Source organism: Oncorhynchus nerka, linkage group LG14 (genome assembly GCF_034236695.1).
Source record: "Oncorhynchus nerka isolate Pitt River linkage group LG14, Oner_Uvic_2.0, whole genome shotgun sequence".
In the NCBI taxonomy this organism is placed as follows: domain Eukaryota; kingdom Metazoa; phylum Chordata; class Actinopteri; order Salmoniformes; family Salmonidae; genus Oncorhynchus; species Oncorhynchus nerka.
In genome coordinates this window covers 81,515,130-81,535,615 of record NC_088409.1, presented here as the reverse complement: position 1 = coordinate 81,535,615, position 20,486 = coordinate 81,515,130, and the positions used below count along the sequence as shown (strand labels likewise).

At 43.4% G+C, this 20,486-nt stretch overlaps 1 protein-coding gene across 1 annotated transcript in view; it reads right to left on the bottom strand.

Moving 5' to 3' along the window:
* LOC115142207 (fatty acid CoA ligase Acsl3-like) overlaps positions 1-13,228 on the bottom strand; it is a 107,045-nt gene extending 93,817 nt beyond the window's left edge. The window contains exons 1-2 of the mRNA XM_065027223.1: positions 13,105-13,228; positions 2,095-2,699 (exon numbers count right to left, since the gene is read on the bottom strand). Of these exons, the coding sequence (XP_064883295.1) occupies positions 2,095-2,466 (372 nt within the window). The 5' untranslated portion in view covers positions 2,467-2,699; positions 13,105-13,228. The remainder of the gene's footprint in view (positions 1-2,094; positions 2,700-13,104) is intronic.
* Between the last annotated feature and the right edge of the window lie 7,258 nt (positions 13,229-20,486).

The window sequence follows — 20,486 nt, the reverse complement described above, 5'->3', positions numbered from 1 at the left end:
TTGTTTTATGCGAGGGAGAGATGGAGGAGGGAAGAATAGTTCAGTGTTTGTTTTATGCGAGGGAGAGATGGAGGAGGGAAGAATAGTTCAGTGTTTGTTTTATGCGAGGGAGAGATGGAGGAGGGAAGAATAGTTCAGTGTTTGTTTTATGATGAGGGAGAGATGGAGGAGGGAAGAATAGTTCAGTGTTTGTTTTATGCGAGGGAGAGATGGAGGAGGGAAGAATAGTTCAGTGTTTGTTTTATGTGAGGGAGAGATGGAGGAGGGAAGAATAGTTCAGTGTTTGTTTTATGAGGAGAGATGGAGGAGGGAAGTAGTTCAGTGTTTGTTTTATGCGAGGGAGAGATGGAGGAGGGAAGAATAGTTCAGTGTTTGTTTTATGCGAGGAGAGATGGAGGAGGGAAGAATAGTTCAGTGTTTGTTTTATGCGAGGAGATGGAGGAGGAAGAATAGAGTGTTTGATAAGATGGAGAGATGGAGGAGGGAAGAATAGTTCAGTGTTTGTTTTATGCGTGGGAGAGATGGAGGAGGGAAGAATAGTTCACAGTGTTTGTTTTATGCGAGGGAGAGATGGAGGAGGGAAGAATAGTTCAGTGTTTGTTTTATGTGAGGGAGAGATGGAGGAGGGAAGAATAGTTCACAGTGTTTGTTTTATGCGAGGGAGAGATGGAGGAGGGAAGAATAGTTCAGTGTTTGTTTTATGCGAGGGAGAGATGGAGGAGGGAAGAATAGTTCACAGTGTTTGTTTTATGTGAGGGAGAGATGGAGGAGGGAAGAATAGTTCAGTGTTTGTTTTATGCGAGGGAGAGATGGAGGAGGGAAGAATAGTTCAGTGTTTGTTTTATGCGAGGGAGAGATGGAGGAGGGAAGAATAGTTCAGTGTTTGTTTTATGCGAGGGAGAGATGGAGGAGGGAAGAATAGTTCACAGTGTATGTTTTATGCGAGGGAGAGATGGAGGAGGGAAGAATAGTTCAGTGTTTGTTTTTTGTCATCTCTTGTCTAAGCGTAAGGTGCTGCTGCCATTGTAATTAGATAAACACAAAAGAGCAGAAGAAGAAGAACCAGGAAATGAATAACTTCCCCTGACAGTGGTAGCAGGATTACGACCCATCAGATGGAGAGATGGAGGAGGGAAGAATAGTTCAGTGTTTGTTTTATGCGAGGGAGAGATGGAGGAGGGAAGAATAGTTCAGTGTTTGTTTTATGCGTGGGAGAGATGGAGGAGGGAAGAATAGTTCACAGTGTTTGTTTTATGCGAGGGAGAGATGGAGGAGGGAAGAATAGTTCAGTGTTTGTTTTATGTGAGGGAGAGATGGAGGAGGGAAGAATATTTCAGTGTTTGTTTTATGCGAGGGAGAGATGGAGGAGGGAAGAATAGTTCAGTGTTTGTTTTATGCGAGGGAGAGATGGAGGAGGGAAGAATAGTTCACAGTGTTTGTTTTATGCGAGGGAGAGATGGAGGAGGGAAGAATAGTTCACAGTGTTTGTTTTATCCACACTAAAGCCTACAGCTTGAGGTTGTGTGCTTTTTAACTTTTGGAATTTGAATCACAACACTCATAATAAACAGTGGTGATACTGTCCTCTACTGGTATAACACTGGTATTGCACACACCAAGACCTGGCACAGGCCAGGCTAACGCACTTTCACACAGTGTCAGTGAAACAATAAGAACATTTCAATACATTTATTCAATGTGTTTTTCACTGTAAGTCTCATTGTTCAGGAAGTCAAGAGGTGGCCAAGCACACTCCATTGTTTTATTGCAGCAACATGAGTTTCAACAGCACTGTGATTAGACTAGTGGGATTAGCCTGAGGATTGGTGTGTAATTAAAAGTGTTGCAAGTCACACACACACACAGCGACAGTGTTTTAGATTGCCCTATATTCTGTATGTTGGTGAGCTGTGTGAGGTGACGTGAGGCCTTTCTGTTGGGCAAGAGAGGTGTGTTTTGAATGAGTGATAGTTCTCTCCTGTTTTGGCTAGACTGACTTGGCAGAACAAGGTCTTGTGTTTTCACTGCAAACAGAAAACACACCTGAGTTTTTTGCCCAACAGAAAGTCCTCACGCTGTCCCTCCTGTCCTCACCTTCTTGAAGAACTTTCCGTTGCTCTGCCTCTCATCCTCCTCCATGACTACCTCTCTGGTGCCCAGGCAGTCTCTGTCAGGGAACCTTCTGGATGCGTCCTCAAACACCTTATCTAGTGTGTCCACCCCGGGGTGCAGGGACGACATCAGCCTCTTCGTGGCGCCCATGGCCCTGTAGGGCCCCGCGGGGCGACCCGTCACAGACCGGGCCTTGAGTCTCTGAGCCCGCTCCTGTTCTGACCCGAGGCCTGCGTCTGATTCTGACACAGAGCTGAAGAGGTAGGAGGGGAGGAAGGCTAGGACAGAGTACAGCCACACCGTCACCTGGAAGAGCAGCAGCAGCACTGGGTTCAGGTCCTCTTTCAGCTTCATCCTGACTGGGTGTGTGTGAGTGAGTGGGGGATGGGGGTGGGTTGCAAGGCTTATGCTCTGAGCAGGTAGTTTATCACTGAGACAGCTCCTCCAACCCTGAGATGTGAATGGTAGGAGAGAGAATGATGGGTCGTAATCCTGCTACCACTGTCAGGGGAAGTTATTCATTTCCTGGTTCTTCTTCTTCTGCTCTTTTGTGTTTATCTGATTACAATGGCAGCAGCACCTTACGCCTAGACAAGAGATGACAAAAAAACAACATTCGAACATAGTACAAGAATATGCTATTTATAACATGTCTATTGTATGTTATACATGTATAATAACATCAGTGCGTTAGCTACAATTCTTTTGACAGCATCTGAGCTTTTTAACCCAACAGTCAGCAGACTCCATACTCTAAGATAATAGGTTTTAATCGATTCTTCTTATGTTTTAGTGGGGGTTTCTCAAGCATCAAACAATGGTAATGCACAGCATGGTGGCTTGGCCTACATAATAAGACAGACAGCCGTGTGCTGTAGGCTACAGCTTTGCCTGAATGCTCTTCACTCACTCACTGTCCCCCTGCAGCCAGCCAGACTGCTGGAGCTCAGAGCTCCCTATCTAACCCCATATCCCACACAGCACTGTACATCAAGGCATAGATACAGACAGACTGCAGACTGCTGGAGCTCAGAGCTCCCTATCTAACCCCATATCCCACACAGCACTGTACAACAAGGCATAGATACAGACAGACAGCAGACAGCTGGAGCTCAGAGCTCCCTATCTAACCCCATATCCCACACAGCACTGTACAACAAGGCATAGATACAGACAGACAGCAGACTGCTGGAGCTCAGAGCTCCCTATCTAACCCCATATCCCACACAGCACTGTACATCAAGGCATAGATACAGACAGACAGCAGACTGACTGTAACAGGAAATAGAGATAGAAAGAATGAGAGAAAGCGTGACAGCGTGAGAGAGAAGGGAAAGAGAGAAAGATAAAATATGAGTGTGAGAGGGAAAGAGATGGAGGGAGAGTGAAGGGAGAGGGTTGGGTTATGTGTGAGAGAAAGGCCTAAGGAACATGCGTATTTTACCCCCATGTACCCATTGCAACCCACGATGCAATGACAGATGACAGGGGGGGAGAGAGAGAGAGAGAGAGAGAGAGAGAGAGAGAGAGAGAGAGACAGAGACAGAGACAGAGACAGAAAGTCAGAGAGAGACCGGGAGAGAAAGAGAGACCAAGAGAGAAAGACATTGAGAGAGAGAGACAGAGAAAGAGAGACCGAGAGAGAAAGAGATTGACAGAGAGAGACAGAGACAGAGAGAGACAGAGAAAGAGAGACAGAGAGAGTGAGTAATATAGAGACAGAGAGAGAGTGATAGAGATACAGAGAGAGAGAGACAGAGAAAGAGAGGGAGAGAGAGGGAAAGATGGAGAGAGGGAGAGAGAGAGAGAGACTAGAGAGGGAGAGAGAGAGAAATAAAGTGATAGAAAGACAGAGAGAGAGAGAGACAGAGAAAGAGAAAGAGAGAGAAAGAAAGGGAGAGAGAGAGAGAAAGAAAGAAAGAAAGAAAGAAAGAAAGAAAGAAAGAAAGAAAGAAAGAAAGAAAGAAAGAAAGAAAGAAAGAAAGAAAGAAAGAAAGTGAAGAGAGGGCAAGGAGGGGGTGAGGAAGAAAGAAAAGAGGGGGCTGACGCTGAGTCATGTTAACTCAGAATGGATTTCAACACAAATCCTTAACTGGGTGAAAGGTGCGCTACTACTGTATACCAGATTTAAAACAGATGTTTGTTAAAACTTCACTGAAAGGGATTCTGTGTGTGACGTGAGGATTATGTCTGTGAAATAGGCTATGTGTGTGTGTGTGTGTTAACAGGGATGACGATAGCTACAGTGGGGCAAAAAAGTATTTTGTCAGCCACCAATTGTGCAAGTTCTCCCACTTAAAAAGATGAGAGTGGCCTGTAATTTTCATCATAGGTACACTTCAACTATGACAGACAAAAAAAAAATTAAAATCCAGGAAATCACATTGTAGGATTTTTAATGAATTTATTTGCAAATTATGGTGGAAAATAAGTAAAAAGAAAAAGAGACTCTGGGTTCGCGCCCAGGCTCTGTCGTAACCGGCCGTGACCGGGAGGTCCGTGGGGCGACGCACAATTGGCCTAGCGTTGTCCGGGTTAGGGAGGGTTTGGCAGGTAGGGATATCCTTGTCTCATCGCGCACCAGCGACTCCTGTGGCGGGCCGGGCGCAGTGCGGCAACCAAGGTTGCCAGGTGCACAGGTGTTTCCTCCGACACATTGGTGTGGCTGGCTTCCAGGTTGGATGCGCGCTGTGTTAAGAAGCAGTGCGGCTTGGTTGGTTTGTGTATCGGAGGACGCATGACTTTCAACCTTCGTTTCTCCCGAGCCCGTATGGGAGTTGTAGCGATGAGATAAGATAGTAGCTACTAAAACAATTGGATACCACAAAATTGGGGAGAAAAAGGGAGAAAATTCAAAAAAAAAAAAAAAAAAAAAAAAGAGAAAGCTGCTCATCTTCAACTCCTCTCCAGCAGTACGACATTCCAAAACACCCCCTAAAGGCTCAGGAATAACCCAGAGTGAGACAGCAGAGCTCTGCCAGCAACTCCCATCATCCTCCCTCTGTGCTGTACAATTACCCAGCACACCTAGCAGTGTCAGATGTCACTTACAGACACTGTACTGGACCGATACACTGCTGAAGTTAATGACCGGGTCTCAGTTTCCTGTTCTTTCTCTATGGACACGTGGGAACACACACAATCTGGGTTTGTTGGAGTTTGTTGAAGTAGTCTTTGGTTTTCTTGGAGTTTATAGGTGTAGTCTTTGGTTTTCTTGGAGTTTATAGGTGTAGTCTTTGGTTTTCTTGGAGTTTATAGGAGTAGCCTTTGGGTTTCTTGGAGTTTGTTGGTGTAGTATTTGATTATCTTGGAGTTTGTTGGAGTAGTCTTGGGGTTTCTTGGAGTTTGTTGGAGTAGTATTGGGGGTTCTTGAAGTTGTCTTGGGGTTTGTTGTTGTAGTCTTGGGGTTTCTTGGCGATTGTTGGAATAGTCTTGTGGTTTGTTGGAGTAGTCTAATGAGTTTGTTGGAGTAGTCTTGGGGTTTCATGGCGATTGTTGGAATAGTCTTGTGGTTTGTTGGAGTAGTCTAATGAGTTTGTTGGAGTAGTATTGGGGTTTCTTGGCGATTGTTGGAATAGTCTTGTGGTTTGTTGGAGTAGTCTAATGAATTTGTTGGAGTAGTCTAATGAGTTTGTTGGAGTAGTCTTGTGGTTTGTTGGAGTAGTCTTGGGGTTTCTTGGCGATTGTTGGAATAGTCTTGTGGTTTGTTGGAGTAGTCTAATGAGTTTGTTGGAGTAGTCTTGTGGTTTGTTGGAGTAGTCTTGGGGTTTCTTGGAGTTTGTTGGAGTAGTATTGGGGGTTCTTGAAGTTGTCTTGGGGTTTGTTGTTGTAGTCTTGGGGTTTCTTGGCGATTGTTGGAATAGTCTTGTGGTTTGTTGGAGTAGTCTAATGAGTTTGTTGGAGTAGTCTTGTGGTTTGTTGTAGTAGTCTTGGGGTTTATTGGAGTTTGTTGGAGTAGTATTGGGGGTTCTTGAAGTTGTCTTGGGGTTTGTTGTTGTAGTCTTGGGGTTTCTTGGCGATTGTTGGAATAGTCTTGTGGTTTGTTGGAGTAGTCTAATGAGTTTGTTGGAGTAGTCTTGTGGTTTGTTGGAGTAGTATTGGGGGTTCTTGAAGTTGTCTTGGGGTTTGTTGTTGTAGTCTTGGGGTTTCTTGGCGATTGTTGGAATAGTCTTGTGGTTTGTTGGAGTAGTCTAATGAGTTTGTTGTTGTAGTCTTGGGGTTTCTTGGCGATTGTTGGAATAGTCTTGTGGTTTGTTGGAGTAGTCTAATGAGTTTGTTGTTGTAGTCTTGGGGTTTCTTGGCGATTGTTGGAATAGTCTTGTGGTTTGTTGGAGTAGTCTAATGAGTTTGTTGTTGTAGTCTTGGGGTTTCTTGGCGATTGTTGGAATAGTCTTGTGGTTTGTTGGAGTAGTCTAATGAGTTTGTTGGAGTAGTATTGGGGTTTCTTGGCGATTGTTGGAATAGTCTTGTGGTTTGTTGGAGTAGTCTAATGAGTTTGTTGGAGTAGCCTTTGGGATTCTTGGAGTTTGCTGGTGTTGTCTCATGGGTTTGTTGGAGTAATCTGGGCTGCCACTGGAACCCAAGGTCAAAAGCACGGCGGCTGACGTGAAGAATTATTAAGCTAAAGTGAACTATCCCAATCAGGGAGGGAAGAATAAACAAAATGACAGATAAAACATTAACTGTTTGCACCGTGTCATTCGAACTCATAACTTTGACCACACTTCTGTTATTTTTGTAATATTTGTCTAGCTAGCAATAAAATGGATGATTAAACTTCTTTCATGTGTGACTGTTCCAGGGGTTGGATACACTGAGTGACCGATGCCTTTTCTGTCTGAGACTGGGTAATGACTTATAACATCACACAGGAGAAGGGGCTAACCGCTGTGGGAGGGGCTGTCTGGTATTAAAACACAAGTGAGACTGTACAGGTGACAGGTGAGAGTACAAAGGTAGTGTTGTATGAGGAGGAGAGGAGGCTGTGTCACACCGTGACTTGACCCATGTGTGAGCCGTGCCAGGTGCCCAGGGTACTAAGACTCAGAACAAAGCAAAGAGAGGCAAGGTGAGATAAGGGGCAAAGAAGGAGGCCATATGGAGACCTGGTGAAGGAGGCCATGAGGAGACCTGGTGAAGGAGGCCTTGAGGAGACCTAGGGAAGGAGGCTTTGAGGAGACCTGGTGAAGGAGGCCATGAGGAGACCTGGTGAAGGAGGCCTTGAGGAGACCTGGTGAAGGAGGCCATAAGGAGACCTGGTGAAGGAGGCTTGACTAACAAGTCAAACCTCTCTCTCTCTCTTCCACTCTATCTCCCCCTCTCTCCAGCAGACGGGCGAGGCTGCAGGTCACGAGCCCTGTTTTGGAACTCACACTTGTGATAGGAGCAGGCACGACAGGCTAAAATGACAATTTTGCATGTACTTATCAATTTTGAGATTTGTAGCTATTTTGGTCCATTAATATCAGTATTATCCAAAATGTCAAAATGTCAAAAAGTTATGAAAATGTATATATTCGTTAGTTTATCAAAATGGTGAAAAAGTTATGAAGCGGAACCCCTCGACAACATTCCGCTGAAAAGGCAGTGAGTGAAATTCAAAAATATTTTTTTTAAATATCTAACTTTCATACATTCATACACAAGTGCAATACACCAAATTAAAGATAAACTTCTTTGCAACTGCTGTGTCAGATTTTTAAAAAACTTTACGGAAAAAGCAAACCATGCAACAATCTGAGTACGGTGCTCAGACAACAAATCAAGCCATACAGATATCCACCGTATTGGAGTCAACAGAAGTCAGAAATAGTGTTATAATTATTCACTTACCTTTGATGATCTTCATCAAAATGCACTCCCAGGAAACCCAGTTCGACAATTAATGTTTGATTTGTTCGATAAAGTCCATCATTTATGTCCAAATACCTCCTTTTGTTAGCACGTTCACTTCACAAATCCAAACTCACGACGTGCGGGCAGGTCCAGGCGAAAGTTCAGAAGAAAAGTCATATTACAGTTTGTAAAAACATGTCAAACAATGTATAGAATCAATCTTTAGGATGTTTTTATCATAAATCTTCAATAATGTTCCAACCGGAGAATTCCTTTGTCTTCAGAAATGCAATGGAACTCAAGCTAACTCTCACGTGAAGGCACGTGATCAGCTCATGCCACTCTGGCAGACCTCTGACTCATTCAGCTCCCATTCCCCCTCCTTCACAGTAGAAGCATCAAACAAGGTTCTAAAGACTGTTGACATCTAGTGGAAGCCTTAGGAAGTGCAATAAGACTCCATAGACACTGTATATTTGATAGGCAATGAGTTGAAAAACTACAAACCTCAGATTTCCCACTTCCTGGTTGAATTTTTCTCAGGTTTTTGCCTGCCATATGTGTTCTGTCATACTCACAGACATCATTCAAACAGTTTTCGAAACTTCAGAGTGTTTTCTATCCAATACTAATAATAATATGCATATATTATCAACCGGGCCTGAGTAGCAGGCAGTTTACTCTGGGCACGCTTTTCATCCAAACGTGAAAATGCTGCCCCCTATCCCAAACAGGTTTTAATATCAGTATTTTCCAAAATGTCAAAAAGTTATGAAAATGTATATATTCGTTAGTTTATCAAAATGGTGAATTGTAACCACTTTAAATGGACATACATACATCATTTCAAAGCTCACTACATTGAATTACATTATTTAATTATTTCAAAGACTATTTCAAAGAGAATGTTTTCCAAATAGATGTTTGTCATTTGGTAGTCTAAATTCCTTGTCTTTAACTGCCATTTCCCAACTATATTTTCAAACTCATTTTTCTCAGCTTCAGAAGCATCTGCATTCACAACATTTTGTACGGTTATCCTTAGATGTATTTTCCAGACTTATACATAGGGAACTGTTGACAGGTTGTCAAATGTTTATTCTAGATGACATTTTCTTCCGAAAAATGCACCAAAAATAAATTTTACATACCTTTCTTTAGTGTTTTACTGATAGAAAAATATATATATTTCTTCACAATCGGTGAAGTCCTGTCCTGGAGTGTCTTATCAAAATGAAACCAAGATATTTAGGCTGACCTCTTCCTGTGTCCAGAAAAAAGGATTTGATGATATGCTAATATTTAATGAGATATCACCTAATTTGCATATTTTAATGAACTATTTCTGGCAGAATTATACAAAAAAATGTTTTATTTGTGTCCACATTCAAGTTGATTGTGATATGATTAAGGGGGGATACCCTACTAGGGAGTGGTGCCTGGCCTTAAGTCCATTATAAAGCTTCAACCAATAGAACAATCAAAAGAACATCAAGAATGAATCGGGGGGGAACAATTGGTCAATAATTGAGCTTTGTGTAACAGGGCAGAAGCTTTGGAAATTAAGTACGACCATAACACAGTGGATTAATTCAGTAATATCTTGCTATCCCTCCTCCCATAGTTGGTGGGCAGGCAGGCAGGCCGCAGTAAGAGTGAATCACTGCTTCCTTAAAGGATTGTGAATGGGGCCTTTTGTGTGACCAACGCCACCCTTTCCTCTCGCCTCCGCAGGCAGTCCTCCTGGAGAAAGCTCAAAGTCACCATTGTGCCAGTAGCCCAGCACACCACACAGTGCCACATCTAGGACGGCCACTGGAGGGGTCAGACTGTGTGTGTGTGTGTGTGTGTGTGTGTGTGTGTGTGTGTGTGTGTGTGTGTGTGTGTGTGTGCGTGCGTGCGTGCGTGCGTGCGTGCGTGCGTGCGTGCGTGCGTGTGTGTGTGTGCGCGTGTGTGTGTATGCAGACATCTCCAAATAATGGCGTAAGGATACTTGAAAAGCTTTGAGTAAGCATGATTTCACTGAAAGTGATAAGACAACACACAATGGAATGAATATGTGGCTCAGACTACAGCTTTTCTTCTTAAGGTCTGAGAGGTAGCAGAAGCAAGCAACCAGACAGTAAACATACCAGACAACCACCAAAACAACTAGCCAAATCTGAAACTAAAGGTTCTCTATGATATCTTCCTTTCTCTGCCATCTCCCTCACTGCTGAGTGTTGGATACATTAGCCTGGATGCAGGGGTGCAGACCATGACTATATATGCCATGCTGACAAGCTGATAGACCTCAAACTTCTGGTTCAACCAATAGATATAACCATACCCTCTGGTGAATGATATAGGCCTTTGACCAACCCTCTGAAACCTATTACATAAGAAGAATGCTCCACAGAAGAATGCTCCCCAGAAGAATGCTCCCCAGAGGAATGCTCCCCAGAGGAATGCTCCCCAGAAGAATGCTCCACAGAAGAATGCTCCACAGAAGAATGCTCCCCAGAAGAATGCTCCACAGAAGAATGCTCCACAGAAGAATGCTCCCCAGAAGAAAGCTACTGCAGACAGAAACATGGCATAAGAGAGGAGGGCGTAAAACTGTGCATCTGTGTGCACATATCCCATCGGACCATCCCTGGCAGACAATAGACGCTCTGTGTATAAGTACAAGCTCTCTCCAATGGACCAGCCTGATTTAATTGTAGTTGCTACAAGCCAAGTAAATGACTTCAGCAGTACAAACAAGCTTAACAGTGGACAAGATATTCACAACTTGAGTGCACAACATTTGTCAATGGTACAGTTCAAACTTTGTCAAACAAAATGTTGATTATGGTGTCCATACTAGGGTTGGGGATATTACAATATGATCGTAAATCAACGCTGTTTGACAGAAATTGTCCATGATATTGTGATGTGACAGACGATAGTTTTATATATTTGTATGTTTTTACAGACAATAGTTTATTTGAACATGACTGGCATCGCTGGAGTCGGGCAGCTCACAACAGTGCAGCTCACAACAGTGCAGCTCACAACAGTGCAGCTCACAGCCGGGCGACATGCCAAATGACCTACTTCTATTTGCCATAGACTTTCTCAATAGATATGTAGGTAGACTTATAGCCTATATGTAGGTAGACTTATAGACTTGTAGCCTAATAGTAACATAATGCAAGAGCAGGCCTGCAATGTACACTCTAAAAATTAGGGCTTATACAACGGTTCTTCTAAGATCCTTAAAGTTTTTCAAAGAACCTTAGGGTTCTTAGCACTGAAAATGGCCCCCAAAAGGTTCTTCCAAGAACCCCATAGGAGGTGGGGTTCATCGAGGAACCTCCTTAGTTGGAGGGGGTTCTTACAGGAACCTAAGTGCCCAACTGAAACATTTGGATTTGAATGTGAAAGGACAGCAGGTGCAGGCACTTACTGAAAAATGTAAAGACCTCCTCAATTTAAGGTAAGATTTTCCCTTGTATGAACTAAATTTATATTGTTTTATGATGATACCATATATCTTTCATATTTGTGCAGATCTTTCTAAAACAGAAAATGGACACAATTCAATTAATATCAATCTAAAGGTAAGAATATGTAGGCTATTAGAATATGTTGAAGGCTACGGTAGCTGTATTGGGTGCAGATGACTGAACTGCTCACTTTTGTGTCTGTGTCTGCAGGCATACAGACAAGGAGGCATACAAAGGTATGTCAATTGGTATTGGTATGTTATGCAGATCACATTTACCATCCTCCTCCCTTCCCTTGTCAATGAATATCCCATAGGCCTCTACATTATGGACGAGGTATGTGTATGAAAACCATTATCAAAACAGTTTTTTTTCATTCACATTCGCCAAAAAAAGGTATGAATACTGTTGTGTGCATATTTTGTTAATCATCTGTATAATGATTATTTTGGGGATTCACAGACTTCACCCTCCCTACACCTCTGATGATTAGAACAGGAAACCTGTTTGATCACTATGCACTGCAAAACCATTCTGTCTTTGGGTCAACATGCCAGATGCCCATTGGACCATATTATTATTTTTTTATACTGCTTTGCCACTAAAATCATAATAAACACTGAGAACTAAAATAGTGTGTAATTGTTATTGTTATGAGTATTATTATTAATATTATTACAAATAATAAAATTAATAACAGGTGTGGGAGTTTAAAAAATGTACCCCAAAAGGTTATTTGAAGATCCATTAAAAGGGGTTCTTTGAAGAATCCTGTCAGATCACATTTATCTCACTCACCTCTTGAATGTCTGATGATCATGGGCCTTTTGCAGTGGACACTCCGTTGTCTGGCTTGTTTTAAAACCTTAATTTCCCTTTTTGTCCCAATCCCTATTTTATTTTAACGTGACTTGTTGGTCTAAGCATATTTTTCATGTTCAAGTTTCAAATGAATCCAGGAGGCCAGTAACAGAGATCTAGCTCAGATACTTGTTTGTGAATAGCTTAAATAAAAAACTTGATATTGTAATAATGAAAGAGAACCAACAATTGCTAAATATAATAATCGAATGGGAAGTTTAAACAAATCTTATACGTTTCTGGCCTCCACTAGACCAAAGCTTTAGGAAAAACAAATTGTGTACACCAGAAAATCCTTGCAAAACAAACACCCAATAATATAATATACACTGAATAAAAATGTAATTCAATACAATTTGCAGTAAACATTTGGATTCTGTTCTATTGTATAATGAACAAAGGCACATCAGCAAGTAATTATTTATGGAATTATTCATTCAAATCAATGTGAAACTTTTTTTTGACCATTTGAAGTAAATGGGCTCACTGCTGACAAATGTTATCTGCAAGGTGGGCCGTTTTTGTACACTCAACCAGCATGCAACGGGGATAATGAAAATAATTTAAAAATGGAGTAAAATTGGTTGAGCAGAGAAGATACAGGCTTGTCAAAAAGTCATTATCTCCTATCTGGAATATATATCTGTAGCCTACAGATACTTATTTACTCTAGGTGACCTGGACGCTCAGTCTTCCATCCTCTGCTCTGCCTGTAGCCTACCGCGCGCAGCAACTGGCTGGATGCACAGAATCAAACACATCTGGACCTCGCCGGCTGCCGCTAATCGCGCATCACCGAGAAATAATAGTTTATCAAGACACTTACCTTGAATCAAACACCTGGTGTATCAGCGACGAAAAGGAAAGCGTTCTTTTATTGCACGAATTGCAATTGAATTCCCGCATCGTCTGTCTGATGATATTGGTCGCTGCTCTCAGCCCAGAAGTGACAGGCGCGTCGTCATGGTATTATTGCACAGGAGGCATTCCCTGGCTTCTGATTGGACTCGTTGAGGTGGCGCGTGCTGAGGGCCGGTAGATGATGGAAATGAAAGGTTACTCTAAGTCAGAGCGCACTGAGTGGAAGCTGAGATGTGATTCAGACAGTAGTCTACTGTCATAATAAAACGTACTAGACAAACTACACATAGGTTTGTCAATGGTTGGGTTTTTGTACCGCAGAGTGGTCATACATATGTGCATGATGCTGCTTTGGGGACACCTGTTGGATTAGATCAACCTTCAAATTCAATCAAACTGGTCAGCAGGGATGTCAACACAGTTTCAGAAAATGTGGTGCTTAGCCACTGAGGTATAGGGCTCAGCCGATTGTCTCATGATAGATGGCTTCACTCCTGCAATAGCTCATCCCTCAACTGATCTGTCTTGTAGGAGGTGGAATTCATCTCTAAAAATCGCGATTTTGCTAATCTGCCTAAAACTAGTTCCCACTGGCTACTAGTACTATAGCAAAACATGCTCGATCAGCTGAGCAAACTTCTGGAGCTAGCAGCCTAGTGCAAGCTTGTTTGAATGGCCATAGAATAGCTTCTGCTAATGTTCTTTACCATTCGGCCATCAGATTTTCCACCAATGCTCCTTATAGGACACATCACTGCACTCTATACTCCTCTGTAAACTGGTCGTCTCTGTATACCTGTCTCAAGACCCACTCCCCCCTATCTGAGATACCTACTGCAGCCCCTATCCTCCACATACAACACCCATTCTGCCAGTCACATTCTCTTAAAGGTCCCCAAAGCACACACATCCCTGGGTCACTCCTCTTTTCAGTTCGCTGCAGCTAGCGACTGGAACTAGCTGCAACAAACACTCAAACTGGACAGTTTTATCTCAATCTCTTCAGCCATGGACACTCTTACTGAAAGTTGTGGCTGCTTTGCGTGATGTATTGTTGTCTCTAACTTCTTGCCCTTTGTGCTTTTGTCTGTGCCCAATCATTTTTGTACCATGTTTTGTGCTGCTATCATGTTGTGTTGCTACCATGCTGTGTTGTCATGTGTTGCTGCCTTGCTATGTTGTTGTCTTAGGTCTCTCTTTATGTAGTGTTGTCTCTCTTGTCGTGATGTGTGTTTTGTCCTATATTTATATTGTATTTATTTTTTATTTTGAATCCCAGCCCCCGTCCCCGCAGGAGGCCTTTTGCCTTTTGGTAGGCCGTCATTGTAAATAACAATTTTTTCTTAACTGACTTGCCTAGTTAAATACAAAAATACAAAAATACTGTAGTTTGCCAGGTTGTTGATGAAGTTGTACTACAGCAAAGTTATGGGACTGTTCTCAGAAATCAGTAAGCATGTAGTGCTGTAGAACTAGGTGCACCAATCACAGCAGAACAGATATCATATTTGCGGGCCAAGAATTTTTTTTTATTTTCTTAAATCTTTTCACGCAATTCCACGTCATTTTACATGACTGGAGACATTAGAGGATATTTTTTAATAGCACACAACTGACCGAAATGACAGTCTGCTCTGACACTGACATAGGCTACTTGAGATCAACAAAATGAACAACCCTGTCTTAAATGCCAATGAAAAGAGTGGAGACACATTTTACAGTATGAGGAAATTATAGTCCACAAACCTTCCAGTGGCATTGACACATCTAAACTGTTTTTCCAGAAGTTGTATTTTGAAATATTGCAAAAGGCCTTTTAGCTGCTGCCTGCTGTTCATTGACAGCCACAACTCAACAATCAGCTGTTTGATATTTTCCAGGCATGCTGCCCAATTGCAGGTGCTGCCAACATTAGGCTTGCATGTGCCCATGATGTGATAAAACACAATCCACAGCATTTTAAAAAAACATCTATTGATCCTCTGTAGCTAAATTATGTTCTTGTGTAGTATTTTCAATGATTTAATTTATTTATGTACAGACAGGAGTTATTATAGTATTTGGCAAATTCATTTCAATATATCTGCAGCAGCAACATGCCACCTTCCCAGGGCTATGTATTCTTCCATGCGCTGTGCTCTCCCCAATGCCCAAAAATCAACACTTTATATTATTGATTCAATGGATTGTGGTCAGTAACCCCATATGAGGTTATTGCGTAGGGATACGTAGACCTAGTGTTAAAATGCTTTTTCAAGTAATCAAATCAGCAAGTAGCCTACAATTACCAGTGAATCATTTCAGTAAGTCAATGACAAGTGTTTCTATCTAATCACTTTTCCCCCTGTTGAGCCAATAGTGGTTTTAGCTCAATTGTTATAGAAACGATGTGGGCCCAGTGGCCTTTTTAACCATTGTAGCACAGAGACTGCACCAAGTTTATATGCTTATAAGGCCATTAAAAAGAAAATGTTTCAAATGACTTGAATAGCCTATGGGAAAAGTGTCAAAATGTGTATTTGCATCAGTAGGCTATGGGCAGAAACTGGTTGAATCAACATTGTTTGCACATTATTTCAATCAAACCATTTAATGTGATGACTTTGAATCAATGTGGAAAACTGATTGGATTTGCAAAAAGTCACTAACGTAAGGGACTGTAGTCTTTTTTTCACCCAACTTTTTACCTAAATCCAAAAGGTAACATTTTTGGTGGATTTCAAGTTGAGTTCACATTAGTTGACAACTCAACCAAATATGAATCAAAACTAGACTTTGAACTGATGTCTGTGCCCAGTGGGGAGCACTCACCGTACCTTAGCTAACGATTCCCAGCCTAATTGTAACCAAATATTCAAACAGAGACTCAGTGAAAACAAAAATCTGACATTGATTGATTTATCAAGACGAGTCCCCATGCTTGTCTCAAAGCAGCGCAATGATAACGTCCCAATCAAAACGCTGCTAAAATTATCACCTAGTTGACCACATGCAACAATTGATTTACATTTATCGTAACAGTTGGATGACTTTGAGAGTTTCACGTACGACTAACCACGGCTCTATGAACTGACTAGCGGAGCTTTCAGTTGACCATTTTTTTTACAACATCGCAGCAGTGCAAAAGATGACCCAAAATCAGTTGGTGCAAAAGCCTGGTCCTGGTGAAGTCCCATAGTGTAATGAGGTTTGTGTGTAGCTGGTGTAGAGGAGTCATATGAGTAAATAAACGTACTTTACTCAACATATATAAATGCAATACAAAAAAGAGAGCCCACATTAAAGGGCCGTACTACATACAAACAATTATTCACAAACAGACAATGAGGGTTAAATAATGAACAAGTAATTGGGGAATTGAAACCAGGTGTGTAAGACAAAGACAAAACAAATGGAAAATGAAAAGTGGATTGGTGATGGTTAGAAGGCCGGTGACGTCGACCGCCGAACGCCACCCGGACACCTCCCACTCCCCCGGCCGGTCCTGGCAATATGACCGCAGAAACCTACCCACATCCTGGTTTACTCTCTCCACCTGCCCGTTACTTTCGGGGTGAAAACCTGAGGTGAGGCTGACTGAGACCCCCAGACATTCCATGAACGCTCTCCAGACCCTGGACGTGAACTTGGGACCCCGATCAGAGACAATAAAATGCAAATGAATTACTTAAAAATCATAAAATGTGATTTTCTGGATTTTTGTTTTAGATTCCGTCTCTCACAGTTGAAGTGTACCTATGATAACAATTACAGACCTCTACATGCTTTGTAAGTAGGAAAACCTGCAAAATCGGCAGTGTATCAAATACTTGTTCTCCCCACTGTAGTTTCGCTCCGCTAGGCTGAGCTTCTTTGAAAAGAAAGCACAGGGGTGGAGCTTTGGTGGCGTGCCCGAGTGCTGAGTGAGCACGGCTCCTATCACAGCCTCGGACGCGTCCACCTCCACTATGAACGCCAAAGAGGGATCAGGATGAGCCAGCACGGGAGCCGAGATAAACAGAGCCTTCAGGTGACCAAAAGCCCTGTCCGCCTCAGCCGACCACTGCAGCCTCACCGGTTCCCCCTTCAGCAGTGAGGTAATGGGAGCTGCTTCCTGACCAAAACCCAGGATAAACCTCCGGCAGTAGTTGGCAAACCCTAGCAACCGCTGCACTTCCTTTACCGTGGTGGGAGTCGGTCAATTACGCAGGGCTGAAATGCGGTCACTTGGAAATGCGATACCCTAGGAAGGAGATGGACTGTTGGAAGAACAGACATTTCTCAGCCTTGATGTACAGATTATGCTCCAACAGTCGACCAAGCACCCTGCACATCAGGGACACATGCTCGGCGCGTGTAGCGGAGTATACACATGTCGTGGATATATACCACTACACCCTGCCCGTGCAGGTCCCAGAAAATCTCATCAACAAAGGCCTGGAAGACTGATGGAGCATTCATCAACCCGTATGGCATGACGAGGTACTCATAGTGCCCTGAGGTGGTACTAAATGCAGTCTTCCACTCGTCCCGCTCCCTGATACGCACCAGGTTGTAAGCGCTCCTGAGATCCAATTTTGTGAAGAAGCGCGCCCTCGATAGTCAATACACGGGCGCAGACCTCCATCCTTCTTCTTCACAAAAAAATAAACTTGAGGAGGCAGGTGAAGTGGAGGGCCGAATGTATTCCTGCCTCAGGGATTCGGAGACATTTGTTTCCATAGCCGCCGTCTCCTCCTGTGACAGAGGATACACGTGACTCCTGGGAAGTGCTGTCTACCAGGAGATTTATCGCACATTCCCCCCGTCGATGGGGTGGTAATTGAGTCGGCTTCTTCTGACAGAAGGCGAGAGCCAAATCAGCATATTCTGAGGGGATGCGCACGTGGAGACCTGGTCTGGACTTTCCACCGTAGTCGCACGGATGGAAACCCCCACACACCTCCCTGAGCACTCTCGTGACCACCCCTTGAGAGCCCTCTGTTGCCACGAAATAGTGGGGTCATGACAGGCCGACCAGAGTAAGCCCAGCACCACGGGAAACGCAGGAGAATAAATAAGGAAGACACTGATTCTCTCCTTGTGACCCTCCTGCGTAACCATGTCTAGTGGAGCGGTGGCCTCCCTAATCAGCCCTGACCCTAATGGTCGACTATCTAGGGCATGCCCATATCCACAGGAATAAGGGGGATCCCTAAACTATGGGCAAATGAACGGTCAATAAAATTCCCAGCTGCGCCTGAATCTACGAGCACCTTTTGCTGGGAATGCGGGGAAAACTCAGGAAATTTGATAAACACATACATGTGGGCAACAGTATGGGTAAGCCTGGTGCCGACTCACCTAGGGTGACACGATGGTGCCCTGCCTGCTGCCTCGACTCCCTGAGGAACCTCCCCAGCACCGACCAGCAGTGTGCCCTCTGCGGCCACAGATAGTGCAGGGAATGGCCCCGTAGCCAGCAGGTTGTCCAGCCGGATGGACAGGTCCACCAGCTGGTCCAACGTGAGGGTGGTGTCTCGACAGGCCAACTCCAGACGGACATCCTCGCATAGACTGCACTATTAGTGATCGATCAGGGCCCTGACGTTCCATCCCGCGCTGGCGGCCAGGGTCCGGAAGTCCAAAGCGAAATCCTGCTCGCTCCTCATCCCCTGCATCAAGTGAAACAGACATTTCTCTGCATTTCTCTGAACTCTGCGTAACGGTCCAATGCCACGTCTCCTTCACTCCATACGGTGTTGGCCCACCCCAGGACTTTGCCTGAGAGGCAGGAGACGAGGACGGACACGCTCTCACGTCCCGAAGGAACCGGGTGGACGGTCGCCAAGTAGAGCTCCAGCTGGCATCTGGCAGCTGACCTATCATACTCCCTTGGGAGCACGAGCCAAATCCCTCTTGGACCGGGTGAAGGAGGGGTGGACAGTGGGGCCTGCTGTAGTGGGGCTGGTGGAGGCGCTGGATGACCTCCTCAACTCTCCCAACGATCCATGGTTTGCAGCACGCGAACCATGACGGTGCCCAGACGTTGCAACATGGTCGCGTGCTGCTGGACGAGCTCCTCTACGTTCACAGAGAGGGCGTCTGCTCCTGCTGACTCCATTCTTGATGAGTAATTCTGTAATGAGATCTGTGTGTAGCTGGTGTAGAGGAGTCAGGCGCAGGACAGCAGATATGAGTAAATAAACATACTATACTCAACATATATGAATGCAATAAAAAAAACGGACCGTACTACATACTAACAATTACTCACAAACTGACATGGGGGAACAGATGTTTAAATAATTAACAAGTAATTGGGGAATTGAAACCAGGTGTGTAAGACAAAGACAAAACAAATGGAAAATGAAAAGTGAATCGGCGATGGCTAGAAGGCCGGTGACGTCGACCGTCGAACGTCGCCCGAACAAGGAGAGGGACCGACTTCGGCAGAAGTCATGACACATAGTCAATGATGTGTTGAATCGAATAATGCATTGAAGAGTTGTTAAAGGCCCAATGCAGACATTTTTATATCAATATCAAATCATTTCTGAGTATTAAGTGCCTTACTAAAATAGATTTCCATTAAAATGGGCAAAAATAGCTTTTTAGCAAAAAACTATTTCTCAAGCAAGGATTTTGCTAGGACTGTCTGGGAGCTGTCCGAGTGGAGGGGAAACTGAAAATGTACCAGCAGAAAGTTTGGGAAATCATTGTTATTGGTCTATTAACCAATTAACCGAATGGTGATGTCACCATGGAAAGCAGAATCTCCCGCCTTTGCAAACCTGCTGATTAGAAGGTCCTGTGTAGAGTGTATTTTCAACCAGCGACTATCAGGAAATAACACTAATATAAACAAAACCACACTTTTAGTGTTAGTTTGTTCAGCTGTTCTACAATGTGATACAAAACACAGGAAAACAGAATTTTGACTTCACTGGGCCTTTAAAGGTTTAAGTAAAGAAAATATGTTATGAGTAAATAGATTACAAGAGGACAACTCAAAATCTGACAACAGTATTTGTGTATTTATACAAAATGAATAACATTTGGACTTTAAAACACAGTTATGCACACATCAGCCCTACATTAGTTTATTCACACATCTAGAAATATATTAGCCAATCCATGTCTTGGGAATTTAGCGATATCTTTGAGAGAGTAACCACCTATGATGTCTACACTTTCCACAGAATTCTGTCCATGTCATGATCCACTGAGTCAAAGACCCCCCCCCCCCCCTACATGTTTTAAATGTCAAATCCAAATCCCATTGCTCAATGTTCAATCCCTTACAATGCAATCCTGACCTGATTCCCTTTCCAATCCGTATTTCACGCCATTAACAAAATCTCACAGCACATTACCTGCGATCTTTCA